Source organism: Nelumbo lutea, chromosome 1, assembly GCF_056320005.1.
Source record: "Nelumbo lutea isolate HS-2025 chromosome 1, American lotus-T2T, whole genome shotgun sequence".
In the NCBI taxonomy this organism is placed as follows: domain Eukaryota; kingdom Viridiplantae; phylum Streptophyta; class Magnoliopsida; order Proteales; family Nelumbonaceae; genus Nelumbo; species Nelumbo lutea.
Window position 1 is genome coordinate 4,332,988 of NC_142684.1, and position 16,712 is coordinate 4,349,699.

At 37.5% G+C, this 16,712-nt stretch overlaps 1 protein-coding gene and 1 pseudogene across 2 annotated transcripts in view; both read left to right on the forward strand.

Moving 5' to 3' along the window:
• Positions 1-469: 469 nt before the first annotated feature.
• LOC148873258 (uncharacterized) lies at positions 470-1,555 on the forward strand (annotated as a pseudogene).
• A 394-nt stretch (positions 1,556-1,949) lies between these two features.
• GCN2 (protein kinase family protein) overlaps positions 1,950-16,712 on the forward strand; it is a 116,154-nt gene continuing 101,391 nt past the window's right edge. The window contains exons 1-10 of one of the 2 annotated variants that reach the window (XM_088964429.1): positions 1,950-2,669; positions 3,168-3,236; positions 3,315-3,374; positions 3,461-3,628; positions 6,766-6,775; positions 9,794-10,225; positions 10,521-10,652; positions 10,734-10,820; positions 11,003-11,089; positions 11,212-11,326. In XM_088964429.1, coding sequence (XP_088820555.1) covers positions 2,545-2,669; positions 3,168-3,236; positions 3,315-3,374; positions 3,461-3,628; positions 6,766-6,775; positions 9,794-10,225; positions 10,521-10,652; positions 10,734-10,820; positions 11,003-11,089; positions 11,212-11,326 — 1,285 coding nt within the window. In that variant the 5' untranslated portion in view covers positions 1,950-2,544. Of the gene's footprint in view, positions 2,670-3,167; positions 3,237-3,314; positions 3,375-3,460; positions 3,629-6,765; positions 6,776-9,760; positions 10,226-10,520; positions 10,653-10,733; positions 10,821-11,002; positions 11,090-11,211; positions 11,327-16,712 lie in introns of those variants that run through there. The other variant, XM_088964428.1, reaches the window with a different exon arrangement.

Here is a 16,712-nt window from a genome sequence, read left to right on the forward strand (position 1 = left end):
ATGAAGAACTTCGATGAACCTACAGTCTCTGCTGGGACTTTACCTATCTCCCTTTTTCGGGTGAAAACGTGCACAAATACGAACACCAAAATTATTACTCGGATAATTTTTACCCCAAAACATTTCCTATGATAAACTCACTTACCGAGATAAATGAAAACGAATGAGGCCAAAATCTAATCTGATCTCTTACCAGATTACGATCTTAGTCATAATGGTGTATATATTAATTAGTAATTAGTTTGCATAAAATCCAAAATAGAGTGAGTTGAGTGGGTACGGTAACAATAAAACCAATGTAATGGTCAACAATCAACATTCCCTTGGGATAAAACAAGCACATAAACTGAATGCAGCCAAGCGCCACCAGCTTTAACAGCCTAAATGAAATTTTCAGAGAGTATAGTTACCCGGGTAGTCCCTTGAGCCTATTTCCCTTTTCCGGGTGAAAACGTGCACAAACACGAACATGCCAGGCTCGAATTTCTTCTCCTCCTGGGACTTTACCTCCGATCCGTGCAACTTCGCTGGTGTGTACTGTGAAGTCGATAAGGTCATCGCTTTGAACCTAGGTGATCCCAGAGCTTGTTTTCCTGGCCTAACCGGTCGTCTCGATCCTGCAATCGGTAAACTTTCAGCGTTAGCCAAACTCTCCATTGTTCCGGTAGAATTATTGGTACTTTTCCTCAAACGCTATCACAGTTGAAGAACCTCCGGTTTCTCGCCATTAGCGATAACTTCATATCCGAGGAGATTCCGATGAATCTTGCAGAGCTTCGGAGTCTTCATATGCTCGATCTCAGCTACAATCAACTGAGAGGCCAGATTCCCCGAACAATCGGAACTCTCCCGTTGTTATCCAATGTCATTCTCTGTCACAACGATCTGTCTAGTTCAGTCCCTCCGTTCTTATCACGAACCCTAACCTGCCTCAACCTCAAGCACAATGACCTCTCCGACATTCTCTGACCATCGTTTCTGCCTTCGTTGCTCCAGTACCTGGCAATGTCGTACAATCGTATCACAGGACCGGTCGACTGACTATTGTCACGGCTCAATCGGTTGAACTACCTGGACTTGAGCATGAACCGGTTTACAAGCATTATCCCTGGCAATCTTTTCTCATTTCCCATCACAAACCTTCAGCTACAGAGGAACCTGTTCAACGGCCTTGTTCGACCGTGGAACCAAGTCAGAATACGGACGGTTGATCTTAGCTACAACCGACTAGCCGGAGCTCCGGCTACTCCCAAAAGAAGTAGTAAAGGACTGAGAAAGGAGAGAGGGCTATTTTAGTAAAAACTAAGAAGGTTGGAGGGGGAGTGCACCGCCATTCTGCCACTGTGCGTTCTGAGGAAGAAGATGAACAGTATTCAAACAATTGCAGCGCTATTTTAATAAAAACAGATGTACATTAATTTGTAAAACGGTAAAATAGTTATTTTAAGAAAATATTATGTTTTTAACATTTTCCGTCTTAATCATTGATGAAAGTGATGAAAGGGAGGTATTTTATATTTGATGATTTTTTTAAAAGTTGTTGGGGGGAGATTTTTGCTAAAGTTAAACTAGGGGAGATTTTTATGATTATCAAAAACTTTAAGATATATTTTTACATTTTACCCCTTTAAAGTTTAAACGATGGTCAACCAGCTTGTAATTGGGCCGAACCGATTACAAATTCCAAACCCGATTCTTTATTGGGTTTCTACTTGGGATTTGGGGAGTTTAACAACTCGGATTAGGTAGGGTTCATCGATTCGGATCTGTGTTCCCACATCCATAGCACCATCACCCGTAATGGGAACTTTTGCCAAGAATTACACAGTTGTTATATCGTGTACGTAGAGACGTGGGAACATCTTGTGGGTAGCAGATCCAAGCTCGCGTTCACTACCCACTTGCACATAGTAGACTAAATACCAACAGTAGTCGATCAAAATGACGACGACCTTCTCCGCACCTGGCCGCTTGCTCGTTGAATTCGTTTTATTCTATACCCGTCATTTTTTTTACTTATTGGACAGATCCGAGTATTGAAGTTTGATCCCTTTCGATTTCAGTTATTTACTTTCTAATTATTTAATCTCTTTCTTCCCGGATTCACAGACGAGATTCATTTTCTTGGCATCATCTCAAGTTGCTCTCCCATGTTATGGTTTGAGGGTTCAAACAAATCCTTTTGAACTGCTAGGGTTTTTGTTGCTTTTTTGGGAAGTACGTATTCATTCAAGAACGAGGATTCATTCATCTTGTGTTGTTCCTTTAAGTTAATCTTCCTGTGCATGATCTGAAGCTCTGCACCGAAGTGTTTGATTGTGAGAAGATTTCTTTTTTTTTTATTTTTTTTATAATAATTAATAGAACGGAAATTGTGATAACTTGAGATTAATGCTGGAATGCTGTTGAAAGAAGAACGGGAGACAACTAGGCAGGTGATTTAGAAATTGGACTTGGATGAAACTGAGTTCTTAGTAGAGACGTAAGTGAATTGGATTCTTTGGTTAAGCAAGCAGTACGGACTGAACCAAGAAATGCAGTTCAATGGGTTCTAAGAAGAAGAAACGAGGGGGTGGTGGCCGGAAGAATAAGGGCAGGGCTTCTTCCAAGGACCCTGCTTCTCCTGCGGGCTATGATGCTGATATTCTTTCTGAGGAGCTTACTGCCCTGTGAGTGTTTCTTTTTCAGGTGTATTTCTTTCATTGATACGTATACTCCAAAAAATGATTCGTTGTTCGTAAATCCATGATGAATTGTAAGATAAATGTGTAGAACGTGGATATTGTCGACCACCGGGGTACCTGTGGAAATAAGATATTTAGTCCGGAGTGGGAGCTGTCTTCTTTATTATAATAAATTGCCTTGTTCATTGTCCTATATTGGGTATTCAGCAACATTTTGGTTTCTGCCACCGGCGTACCTTACATGTACTTTTTGCGTGCTATCGGACTCTTCTTTGGAGGAGTTAAAGAATGCCTGATGAGTGTGCACAATGTACATGGGTATATCATAAATAAATACCATTGTTTATGTTTAAAGTTTGTAAATGTTGTTTAATTGAACTGTCCAAGTCTGTGTATTGAAGTACTAACCTTATTTATCAAAAAAAAGGTACTAAACTAATTGTAGTAGTAGCACCTTTTCATGGTCTATTTTGTGGTGTTCAGGGGTGCAATATTTCAAGAAGATTTCAAAATTGTCTCAGATTTACCCCCTCAGTTCATTATAAAACTCAGGTATTTTGCACTTAATTGCTTGTATATGCATATAACACACACATATACATGTTTTGATTGTGTATGCAAAATGTGAAGGCCTTACTCTAAAGGTACAGAGTCCGAGGATCCTGATGTTTCTGCTCTCCTCTCAGTAAGGTGTGCCATGATTTAGATAAACTTGTTGCTTTCATTTCAGGTGTGGTTCTCATTTTGATGTTATTCTTCCTTTTTACTATAATCAGATGCTTGCCTGGGTATCCTTACAAGTGTCCAAAGTTGCAAATAACAGCAGAGAAGGGCCTATCGGAAAATGATGCAAATAACCTCCTGTCTCTTCTTCATGATCAGGTCAAGACGACATCATTTAAATCTTTCATGTCTGAATTACTCACCAAACCAATTAACCATGAGTAGAATGTTACACCAAGTTGTTCCAATTCTGGTAATCATTTGAGTGAATATCAAGTGCATACCGGAAGCAGTTATCATCACCAAATTGTCTTTTAGGGGTTATTTGAATCTTGAAATTTGATTTGTCAGGGATAAACATGCATGCTAAAAAATGTGTGTCTGGATTTTTGGTCTTTTCATATCCAGATATCATCTTTGTACTGAAGGTGTTCAATGCTCTTTGTATTCTCTCTTTCAATCTTCAGTGGAATTTTAGTTTAATTATACAAGAAATCTTGTTTTAGATAAGAGCTTCTGCACATCTCAGGACCTACTTTTGAATGAATGCAAAATGTGGTCTCAAGTTTGAAATTTTAAATTTAAATAGATTGAAATGGAGAGCTAAATTTGTTGCCATCCAAATTATTGATCTTTAATTTTAAAAGATGCTGTTAATGAAAGGCTAAATTTAGATACATTGTAAAGCTTTTTACTCAATTTAATTCCGCTATGTGCACACCATAGTCTGAGAATGCAGAAGAATATCTATTTTTGGTCCTTTTTGACTGTTAATCATCATGGTATATGACATCAGATTTCTTATATAAGAACCCCTACAAAATGGTATTGCTGAGCACACCGTCTTGAAGTTACTAGGGTCTAAGGTCCTTTTCAAATGCTATTTGATAAATTCTTTAGGATTAATACTGTTTCCATTGCATGTTACCTTAGGAATTGTATTCTTTCTTTAGTTTAAGGTAGCAAAACTCATTACTCTATTCTATTCCTTGATAGCCCTTTTTTTTCTTTCCACCATGTATACTTGGACGAATTTGTTTTGCTCACATTTTTTGTTCAGTTTGATAAGATTGATTGTGGCAATGTAAAGTGTGTTTTCTTGGTTTAGGGGTCGTTTTATTGTACTTTTCAGAGGTCTGAATCTGAAAATGCTGCTTTTCAGACCTCACCCACTTGTTTTGTTTTACCTCTTAAACATGGTCTGAATCTTATATTCAGATCTGAAAATAATAGACCTTGGGCTGACTCTTAACGCACTCAGATGCGTTTCAGAGCCGGTGCAAGGTTGAATCTACCCTTCTATTTTTTAGAAATGACGCACGCTACCCTTGATTACCCCCAGATCCAAAAAACCTAATAATTTCGTAGGGAGGAAGAACGCCTCTCTCGCTCTCGCTCAGGGAGGAAGAACGTCTCTCTCTCTCTCTCTCCTTCCCCTATGTTCCCACCACCGCCACCGCCGTTGCAACTTGAAGTGGCGGCTCTCTCTCTCCCCCTATCCTCTCTCTCTCTCTCTCTCTCTCTCTCTCCCTCTCTCCCTCCCCTGTGTTTTCACCACCACCACCACCGCTGCAACATGTAGCGGCGGTGGTTCGGTGAGTAAAAATATTTAATTATAAGTTATTTTTATTAATTATTAATTATTTTTATATTTTTATTAAACATCAATTATTTTTTTTATTAAATTTACTTGTGTTATTTATTAGTTATTAATTATTTTTATTAACTAGTAATTTTTAATTATTTCATTAAAATTTAAAAATTATTTTAATTTTTATTTGTGTAAATTATTAATTAGTAATTATTAATTATTTTAATATTTTTATAGTCATTAATTATTATTTTTTAATTTTAATCGTTTCTTTATTAATTGGTAATTATTAATTTATTATTTTTTATTTGTATTGTTTCAATATTATTTTGAGGTTGAAAATTATTTTTTATGAGATAATGCAAATTGAACTCAACATTTACAAATAGTATGTTCTAGGGGTAAAATAGTAAAATCAGTAAATTTCAGATGGTAAAGGGTTGATCCAACACAAACAAACTTATGGATTCAAATCCTCTAAAAAGTAGAAAAGCATCTATGCCTCTTTTCAGATTTCAGACACTTTAATATCTTTTTAACTTTTTAGATCTGAATTTTCAGATTTATCAAACGCCACCTTATTTCAAACTTAATAAGTGCAGTCCTATATTGTGTCACCATTTACTAGTGTTGATGTCACCATTTTTGAATTTGTTTTTCTGATTTTAGTTTTACTGGTGTTTTTGATAAGCGTTTTCTTCTTCCAATCCTAAATGAGTTTCCTTCTAATCTATTTCATATCTTGACGGGGTCCTGCTCTAACAGTCGATGGTTGTAGTGCATAATTTAGTCACATTTATGATCTCAACCTGTTGGACAATGTATGCCCTAAAGATCAAATAATGATTGTGTCAAGTTACTGGTTTAGTGACATGACATGATCACTAGAGACTTGTAAAGGTTCTCAACCATTGGTCAGTCTCGGAAAGTTGAATTGAGCAGGTTGACATACTTGTACTTCCTTATGAGAAGGGACAATATATCTCCATTGTATAGTATAATGGAATCAAGGTATATGTGTGGTGTGTTTGTATTGACAAATATTTAATTGGACCCCTATGTGAACTGTGAAGTACTTTCGAACTTTGTGACTCTCTAGTTGTTTCTGTTGATCCTCAAGTCTGATATTATTGCTTAGCCTTGTTTTGGATTTGCTTGGCTTTAATATTAACAAATAGTGAAACCCAATTGAGGGATATACTCAATTGCATTAAGAGACATTGGAAAAGCAAGCTATTACTGTGATGGGATGCACCCCTCCAATAGTTGAATTGAATGCTTCAAGAGTGACTTCTAATCAGGGTACTAGGTGACAAGGTCTGGAACTACAGATGTGATCCCTAAACTTATAGCCTAGGCATCACCTTCACACCTTGATCACCATGGTATTTGGACCAATGTCTTCCATTCTTTGTCAATGTCATTTTATTAGTCATGTTGTGTAGAAGGACATCAGTGGAAGTTATCAATGTTTCCACATATACTTTCATATGATAAAATCTTTTGAATCTGATTCATTTTTCAAATGTTTTAATTTGTCATTATTTGTGAACTTGATCTAGAAAAGGCCTATGACTTGGTAGATTGGGATTTCTTATTGGATGTTTTGAGGAATAGAGGTTTTGGTGAGAGGTGGTATAAGTGGATTAAAGTAGGGGTGTCAATTGGACTGGATTTGGTTCAATCCGGTCCAGTCCAGTGTGAGTCCATTACAAATGGACCTGGTCCAATCCAGTCCAATGAATATTTTGGACCATTTTGGGCCAGTCCAGAGACTGTCCAATCTGTTCAAATTCCTGTTAATTTAGATTGGTTTCAACTCAAACCTGGTCCATCGACACCTATGTTCTTATCTTCTATCAATGGACCAGATATTGGCTCAATCCAATATAAATTTATTATGGACGGACCAGGTCCAATCCAATATGTCGTATTGGTCCATCCAGTCCGTCCAAATTCAATGTCTTATTGGTTCGTCCAATCCGTCCAAATGGATTTTGATTTGGATGGAGTCCAACCCAAAACTGGTCCATTGACACTCCTAGATTAAAGGTTGTATGACTACATGCCACTACATTTTGGTTAACGGTGTAGCTAGAGACCTCTTTCATGCTAAGATAGGCCTCAGACAAGGAGACCCTTTCTCACCCTTTCTTTTTACTTTGATAGTGGATGTTGAGTGTGATGATTTTTAGGGCTGACTCAAGAAATTTAATTAAAGGTTGGAGAATTAGGAGAAATCAATTGGTAGTCACACACTTACAGTTTGCAGATGACATCATTCTATTTTGTGAAGGGGAACCAGTGGAGATGGAGAATTCGAAACATTTAGTGAAACACTTTAAGAGGGTCTCTAACCTGAAAGTCAATTGGAATAAAAGCTGTGTGGTGGGAATAAATAGGCAAGAAGAAGAGGTGCTACCTGTGGCAACATTTTTTGGAAAGAATCACAAAGAAATTAGCAAATTGGAAGAGAAATTACATCTCACTAGGGGGTAGAATCACTCTAATCAAGTCTACTTAGGCCAATCTACCGGTATACTTCTTGTCCACTTTCAAGATCCTTGTTAAGGTAGCAAGTCAAATTAAAAATCTGATGAGCGGTTTTCTTTGAGAACCAGATGAATCAATGAAGGATTATCTAGTGAAGTGGGAAATTGTCACTTGGAAGAGAGAGGATGGTGGTTTAGGCATTGGTAATGTTAGGATAAGAAACCTAGCCTTGTTAGGAAAGTGGTTATAGTTTCCCTTATAGTAGGACAGCTTGTGGCATCAGGTGATTCGGAGCATTCATGGTATGGCAGCAAATGGATGGGATGCTGGTGTCGACCATAGGGCCTCTCATTTATCCCCTTGGAAAGTAATTGTTGAAGTCTTACCTTTTTTTTTTCAACCTTTCATAAGGTATGATGTTTGCTCAGGTAATAAAATTATGTTTTGGGAAGACAAGTGGGTTGGGGACGCTCTTCTTAATGATAGGTTATTGGTTATGTATTCTCTGTCTTTAAACAAATTGAAGCTTATTTCCTCTGTTCGTGTGAATGAGGGTTCTTGCGACTTGGGTTTGAAGAGCGGGTTGAGGGATTCAGAAGTGGCCTTTGCAAATGAGTTGTTCTCTTTGCTAGATGCTGTTTTTCTAGACCAGTCTTGCCCAAATAATAGAATTTGGTCAGAGTTCTCCTCAGGGATTTTTTCTTGCTCTTCGTTTTTCAATGCTTTACTTAGTTCTGTTGTTTCTCCTACCCCTTTTCCTACAAAAAAGTGTGGGATACTCCTGTTCCAAGAATAGGGAGGAGGAAGAATTGTAGGAAGTAGTTGGGTAGCATAGAGGATGATTGGCTGGGCAAAGGGTAACTAGAACACAATTCTTTTGGGGACAATGTTCTAAATCTGCAACGTAAAGTACAAAAGGTTGAGGGGCTGGGGATATGGGGATGACAGCTTTAGTGATGCTGTTGTAAATAAATTTGAAGTTATCCATAACAAAAATGATTCATTCCCAGGTGATAAGATATTGCTGAAAAGCACAAAATAAAAACTACTCATGCATTCCATTCAAAACACAACAAGCATTTTATTTCTCCTACCATATTCCTTGGGCCATTGGCACTCAAGCATTTTATTTTCTTGCCTGACTTGTTTCTTTCTAGGAGCAAGTCTATGTTTCCCCATGAGAGGGTGAATGAGGTCAAGAAGTTTCATAAGAGGAGAACAGTGAAGAATCAAGTTGCTATAGTAGTAGAGTCAGTGGATAATGATCTGATTGGTACTTTAAGGGATTCCAGTTTATAACATTAGGGGGTTCTTATTTGTATTTGAGTTGGATAGGGATTGCTGATTTTGGGATGAGTATGTGGAAGTTTGGAGCTGTAATTTTGGGGGGTGGATGAGGTTGTTGCTATGTTTGGTACTGATTTGTGACAAGAGGAGCTTTTATTTATTTATTTACTTTTTTGGCATGGAATGTTCTTAGTTTTAGGGGTGACACTTTTGGTTTTGATTTGTTTTGATTGGAGGCTGGACTATTGTTATTTCACATGTATTCTCTTTTGGATAATTCCTTATTACATTCTCTTATACTTTCTTTTTGTTTTAATGGATTTTACTTTTACTATATACTTTGGAATCTCCTTCCACCATGAGATGAGCATAGCTTAGATTGACAGCCAGTTTTAGTCGATGACAAATTGCTATGACCTATAGGTCGAGAAAATAGGGCTATTGTGTTGCCATCAACATCTTTGATTACTCCTATTCTTGATTCTCTTGGGTTTCCCAAACTGCATCCATCAGAACATACTTTGATGGAATTAGGGGATGCATGCAACCAAGGGATGTTAGTGATGTTCCTTGTTGTTGACGAGCTTGCCACTACCTGCAGTTCCTTGTGATATCATCAATAGAGAAATATTTGAAGGCTTTTAACGAATAATGACTTCATCTAATGTGCCACCTTAATTGCAATATTTTCAATGATAACTACGTTTCTTTCAAAATTGAAGCTTTATTCTCTTCCCACATTTACCACAAAATTGCTGCCCTGCATCTCCAGATTCTCCACATAATTTTGCCCCTTTTTTGGTGGAGAGAAGAATGATGTGTTGAACAAGGTTCCAATATTCCCCAACTGGTTCCACCTGTTTTGAAACAAAGCAATGATGTGTTGACACTTTGACTCTTGTTGTCAAATATCCTAGGGGTCTTTGCACATTATAAAGTCCAATATATTTTTTCTTTTTTATTTTTTTCGGAATGTGCTTAGGTTAGTAACTGTTTATTAATCTGTTCCTGCTAGGTACCATGTCCGGGCATGGATGGAAGTGACAACCAGCTTCATGAGGATGTAAAAATTGCTTATGAGAGGACTTCCTCTGCCACAGAACCTTTTGTTTATGGCTTGGTGGATCTTTTCAGCTCTCTTGAAGAGTCATTTGATTGGGGCCTTGGAACTGACAGAAGTAGAGTGAGAAATTATTCAACACATGTCCATACACTGGACACCTCGAAAGTTGGATATAGAGTTTCTGAACAGCAACTTGTTCACAATGCTAAGCCTTCAACACCGCAAGATGCAAAGCAAGTTCCAACCCCATGGCCTTCTGCAAAATTGGATGCTCTTGAAGAAGAAAGTGAAGATGAGGATAAGGTCATATTGAATGATTCAAGTATACCATCTGTGGAAAAACCATTGAGAAATCATATAACACATGAGGATCAAGAGGCACATGTATGATGTATCCAAATTTGTTTTTTTCTTTTGGTTTCCTTTATTAATTTGGTGCATTGGGACTGGATGGGTAAATCTCAGTAAATTCCCAAGTTTGTCTGGCACATAAGTGATAAACGCAACCCACCCTTTCTCCTAAGAAAGGTGGGAACTGGTGACGTTTATTGTCCCTTCCTGATTTTGATACCGATAAATGAAGAAACAGTGTGACATGATACTATGATGAATCTGAAATTGTCAATACTCATCCCTATTGGTTTATGATATTTTTTCTTGTTGTTATGCGCTTTGACAGGAGTTTTATGAAAAGAAAAATGTAAAGGAAGATGATGATACTTTTTTAGAAATTGAGCCTTCAGATTCATTGTCTTCAACTTCCATTACACATGATCAAGCATCTCATACTATCAAAAGAGATCTACTTATGGTATTTTCTGCTTTTATTTCTTTTGATCATGAACTTTTAAAACTTAATCTTTTGTGAAGTACTGAATTCTGCTTCCCTTAGGTTCATCTACTTCGCCTTGCTTGTGCTTCTAAAGGTTCCTTAGCTGATGCTTTACCAGGAATAGCGTCAGAACTGTACAATTTAGGGGTAGGTCATTCAGCTTGTTCTTATTGAAGTGTTTATGATTTAAAATCCCACATGGTACTTGTATATATTCATAGAAACAATAAGTGCCCATTTTGTTCCCCGGAATTTATGTAGAACTTGGCTCTTTTTCAAGAAAGCTCTTGATCATGTATTCTAACTTGACCAATGGTGAATTGATTCAGATTCTATCAGAACAGATGAGGGATCTGTCGACTAAACCATCATTGCTTTTCAGCAGAGCCTTTGAGCATGTTTTTCAGCAGCACATGGTTACTTATCACATCTTCTATTTCTTCTTATTGGATTTTTATCTTACATTTAAGTTTGATTTATATGTTATTATAAAAACTTGTGTTTGCTTTCTGACTGCAAAATGGATGCCACTTAATAGGTTTCATCCTCAATACCTCAGTTTTGGAAAAGCACACTTGATTTTGGAGGGCAAAATACTTCTTCTCTACTGAGTTCCCGATATCTCAATGATTTTGAGGAGCTTTGTGCAATTGGTGAGAAATGATATATAAATATTTTTTTTAGTTCTCAAGAAGTTTTACTTACCCAATTATTATGTAGATTTATAACTTAGTTTAAAGTTTGGAAAAGTAGGTCTTGGGAATTGAAGGGATGAGAATGAAAATATCTTGGAAGACTACTTCTAGAAAGAGAAGTATATGAATGCATTATGTTATTAAACAATCTTGAACAGGTGAAGATAGCTGCACCAGAGAGGAATGATAGATGGTAGAAAGAATGTAGGAATGGCTGTTTTACAGTCAAGTTGTTCTACAATGCTATTATAAGAAATCAGGTAGAATCTTCTAACATCAAAGCTATTTGGTGAACTCTGTTGCTCTAAGGCTATGTTTGGTTTGAAGGAAAAGGTAGGGAAACTTATATAAGGTTTGTAAAGGTTTCCCTACCTTTTCCTTCCTTTCCCTACTTTTTCCTTCAAACCAAACACAGTGTAAGGGTGAAAGCCTTTTGTGTGGCTACTGGCTTTGGATAATATTATAAGTTAGGGCCACTTGAAGGTGTTTTGATTGCAAGTACATGTTACCTATGCTGTAACACCGAGGAGGATGTGTCTTGGTTGTTTAAAGTGCAGGAAAGTGACTGATCTTTGGCATTTCTTCTCTTCTTTATTTAGTATCCAACTTTATCCACTTGAGGCCTGAAGAGATTTTCTTTAGATGGCCAAAGATTCATGGTAGAAAGAAGCCTAGCATATTTTGGAGTTGCATTCCTTTTACTATTTCATGGGGAATATGGAAGAAGAGGAATAGGTTGTTGAGGATAAATCAAGGAACGTGGAAATGCTGTGCATGGGTGTGGGCATATAGCAAAGATAATTGTAGAATGGGTATTGGTTCATACAAAATTTGGGGATTTTAACATATCTGACTTTTGGGCAAGGTTTTGGGAATCCATTAGGTGGGTGAATGCTGTATCCTAAATGATTATAGTATGTTACTAGCGGAAGGGGCCCGAGCTAAGAATGGGAAACAAAACTTAATAAGTTAGGTTATATATAGAAGCAATTGAATAAGTTTGTGGTAAAAATTGAATAACTAATATGGTTCATATATTTTAGTATGTCTCTAGGAATAATAAGTGCATCGCCTCAATTTCATTTTAAAAAGTTAAATGTATACTTGTAGCTTAATTTCAAATGTTTAAATTAACAAATGAATTTATTTTCTGATAAAAAAGTTAGATGTTCATATCAATATTTCATTGTTTGAGAAAGATAGATGTTCATAACAACAATTAAGAAAATGAGTTCAACATTGGGACATCAAGTAGGAATGCAAAATATCTTCATAGTGAACAAATCTGAATTATGCTTTGAAGGTTGGCTGCTTTCCCCTTGGAAGACTTCTCTCTTTCGAACTGAAACATGAGGTATGAAGAATGAATATGTCAGGAAGTTGGATATCCAGATAGAGACATATCAACACCAAATTTCGGTAATGGTACACTCAGATTTCCACTTGAAAGTTGCAACCTACAAAGATATAAAAATAAGTCAGTGTTAGAAAGTTCCCAATATGGCTGAAGAAAATAATTTAAAAACAACAATTGATCTATTCAAATAATGACTGCAGCAACCCAAAACCAAATCCCTATAAAATTAAAACCATAACAACCATAATAAAGTGAAGTAAATCCTTAATTTCTTTCTACATCACCTTAGCAGCCATCTTGGCAAGCACAAAAGCCACCTGATCTTGCATCAAATCATATTTGTTCTCATCAGTTCTCTTCCCTTCTACTTACCAAGCTGCACATATGATTTCATAGCAAAAGGCAATATAGCAGACCTACAAATTTATCAGACACAATATACAATATCAAACCTGTACTTAGGCAACCGTCTTACCAAATCTAAAAAAATATATGTATAGATACATATATTTTCTTTTTTTTTTGATCAATAATTGTGAATTTTATTAAATGATTGAGAAATTACATAGCAAAGGAGCTAAAAAATCTTAACTCCCTAATACACCAATGTACACCCAAACCGTAAAGCAATTACAAAGCAGCCCAAAAAATAGAGTTTCTGTTCACCCCTTCCCTAGCCAGACCATCTGCCAATGAATTTGCACTTCTCTTTACCCATATATGTTGAATTTCAATGTCCTTAGTCAGCCACTTAAATTTTCTCTTTTTATTGCTGTAATTCCAGTGCTTAGAGTTGTCCTCTTTTAGCTAGTTCACCACAATTTCAGAATCTCTTTCTATGATCAATTTATTAATATGTATGTCCTTGACCCTTTGTACCCCTTCAAGAGCTGCTAGTATCTCAGCCCTCAAGGAATATCCCACCCTAATTGGACCAGAATACATAGCTAACAGATTCCCTTTTTCATCTCTTATCAGTCACCCCTATTCCGGAGGACCCTGGATTGCTCATGCTGCTGCCATCAAAATTCAGTTTAGTAAAGCCGTGAGGTGGAGGGGTCCAGCAAGAGCTTGAAGCCTTTTTAGCTGAAGCCGATTTTGTAATATCCTTCCAATTTCTTAGCATCTCATCAACTGAGAAGTCTGCAAACATTTCCAAAGTTTTCAATCAATGTATCACCCTAATATGAATAACCTCCAATATTACTTTCAAGCTTTTCTCCTTATTTGAAAAAATCTCCGAATTTCTCTCCTCCCAAGCAGTTCAACAAACTGCAGCCCTAACTCATCTCCACATAATCTTGGCCCTTTTTGTTGGTCGGTTAGGCATGGAAGTGAATAAGCTTTGCACATTCAAAGGGGGAGTCCACTTGCACCCAAATAGAGAAGTAAACCATTCCCAGTGGCTTTAGTAAACTAATAGGAAATTAGTAAATGGTATCCAGACTCACCATCAGATTTACAGAGGACACACTAGTGTGGAGACAAACAACTATTGGGTCTTTTTCTTTGAAGTAAATCTCCTGTATTAACTCTTTCTAGAAAGGCTTCCCAACAGAAACTCCCAACCTTTGGAGGTATAGGTTGATAGCAACCTCTTAAACAGGGAAGGACAGTCCAATAGAAGAAGGTTGTATTAGGGCTTTAAGGAAAGAGGCATAGGTGTAGGAACCCGAGGGAGTGAGTGTCCAAATTATATTGTTTGCCTTTGTTGGTTCTACGAAGTCCCCTTCAAGGATGGATAATAAGGTTGAAGTATAGCCTAACTTTGTGTCCCTGACATCTCTCCTCAAACCCAAGTTCCAGCCGAATCTAGAAGGTGAGTTAGAAGGTACAAGGAAGGAGGAAACCGGTCATTCTTAAGGGTAGAGATAGCAAAAAGAGTTGGAAATTGGTCTTTTAAAGAAGAATCCCCAACCCAAACTTATTCCTAGAATTTAATGAGGTTGCTTGAGTACTAGTCATACCTGATCTAGGGAGAGAACAAGGGCAAAATAGCTTGAATAGCTTTCTAGGGAGATGCTCTTGTGGTCCTTGCTAGAATCCTAGAGTCCCATCTGTTGTCTGCCATCCCATGAATACTACCCACTATCTTAACCCACCGTTTTTCTTTTTCCAATGAGAATCTCCCCAGCCATTTCCTTAGTAGTGCTAAGTTCCTATTCCTTATGTTCCCAATTCCCAAACCTCCCTCCTACACACCACCTCCCACCTAACCCTATGGTCCTCCTCCTCCCTCGGCTCCCATAGAAAGTCTCTCATCGGTTTTTCCAACCTACTAGCCACCCTAACCGAAATCTTAAAGACTGACAAAAAATAGACAGGAAGGTTAGCTAGTGTAAACCTAATTAGAATGATTCTCCCTCCAAGAGACAAATAAATTTTCTTCCAATTGGCAAGTCTCTTTTCAAACCTCTCCACAATCTGAACTCAGAAAGGTTTTTGAGGATTATCTCCCAATGGAAAACCAAGGTAGTTTAAGGGCCAATTAGATACTACACACCCCAAAATGTTTGCACACTCACATACCTCCCCCTCCCCCATATTGACTCCAACTATACAACTTTTTTCAAAATTCACTTTAAGGTTTGACATTTGCTCAAAAAGTTGTATAGTGAGCTTCAGGTTTTTGGTCCTATTGAGATCTCGTCCTTCACAAGAAAAAAAGGATTGTGTCATCTGCAAATTGCAAGTGAGTGAGTGGTATGTTCTCTTTTCCAACTCTCCATCCTCTTATTAAGTCCCTAGAATTTGCTCTAGAAATTAGTCTCCCCAACACTTCTGCAACCAATGTAAACAAAAAAGGGGAGAGGGGATCTTCTTGGCTAATCCCCCTCAAAGTTGGAATGTAGTTTGCCACTGTCCCATTCACCAAGATGGAGTAATGGCAATTCCTAATGCAACCCATCACCCACTTGCACCAATTGTCTCCAAACCCAAGGTTGATCATCACCTCCAACATGAAAGACCAATCAACCAAGTCATAAGCCTTTTCTAGATCCAATTTGCAGACCACCCCTTTTTTCTTGGACTTCTTGAAGTCCTCCAGACTCTCATTTGCTATAAGTATCTGATTTGTTATCTACCTCCCCTTCACAAAAGCTCCTTGGTTATTTGCTATGATTGCTAGGAGCACCTTCCTAATTCTAATGTACAACACCTTAGTGATAATCTTATAAAGGCTATTAACAAGGCTGATCGGTCTGTAGTCCCTTGGATGGTTGGCATTACTTTTCTTGGGTACCAACGCAATGAATGTGGAATTTAGCCCAGGGTTAATCACTCCTCTACTATGGAGTTCATCAAATACTAGCCTTGGGTCCTCTTTTAGTATCTTCCAACAATCTTGATAAAAAGCCATCGTAAAACCATTTGGGCCTGGTGCCTTTGATCTCTCCATAGAAAATACCACCTCCTTTATCTCTTCCAAGTCAAATTTCTTTTCCATCTATTCTCTATCCTCTAGTTTTAGTGTTGGCCATTCCAACCCCTCGATCCACACCTTATTTGTTTAGGGGCCTTCTAAATATAGACCTAAAATGATCTATAAAGGCCCCTGCAATCTCTCTTTGATTGGAAACTGTTGTCCCTTCGATCTCCAGACTTGAAATAAATTTCTTCTCCTTCTTCCACTTGCCACGACATGAAAAAACTTGGTATTCCTATCCCCCTCTTTCAGCCATTTGCATATTGACTTTTGCCTCCAACTTATTTCCTCCTGAAGAAAAAATTCATCTAATTGTTTGCACAATTTCCATCTTTGTTCCTTATCCTCTTCTGTTAGGCAGCTCCTCCCTTCTTTGCTATCCAGGACTTCAATTTGTGTAGTCACAGTCTGCTTCCTTTCCTCCAGTCTCCCAAACTCTAAAAGATTCCATTCCTCGATTCTAACTTTCAGATATTGGAGCTTTTTGTGAAACCACATCCCTCTCCATTCCACTGTTGGAGTGCTCTCTAACTGCCACTCTTTAATTTTCTTAATGAATC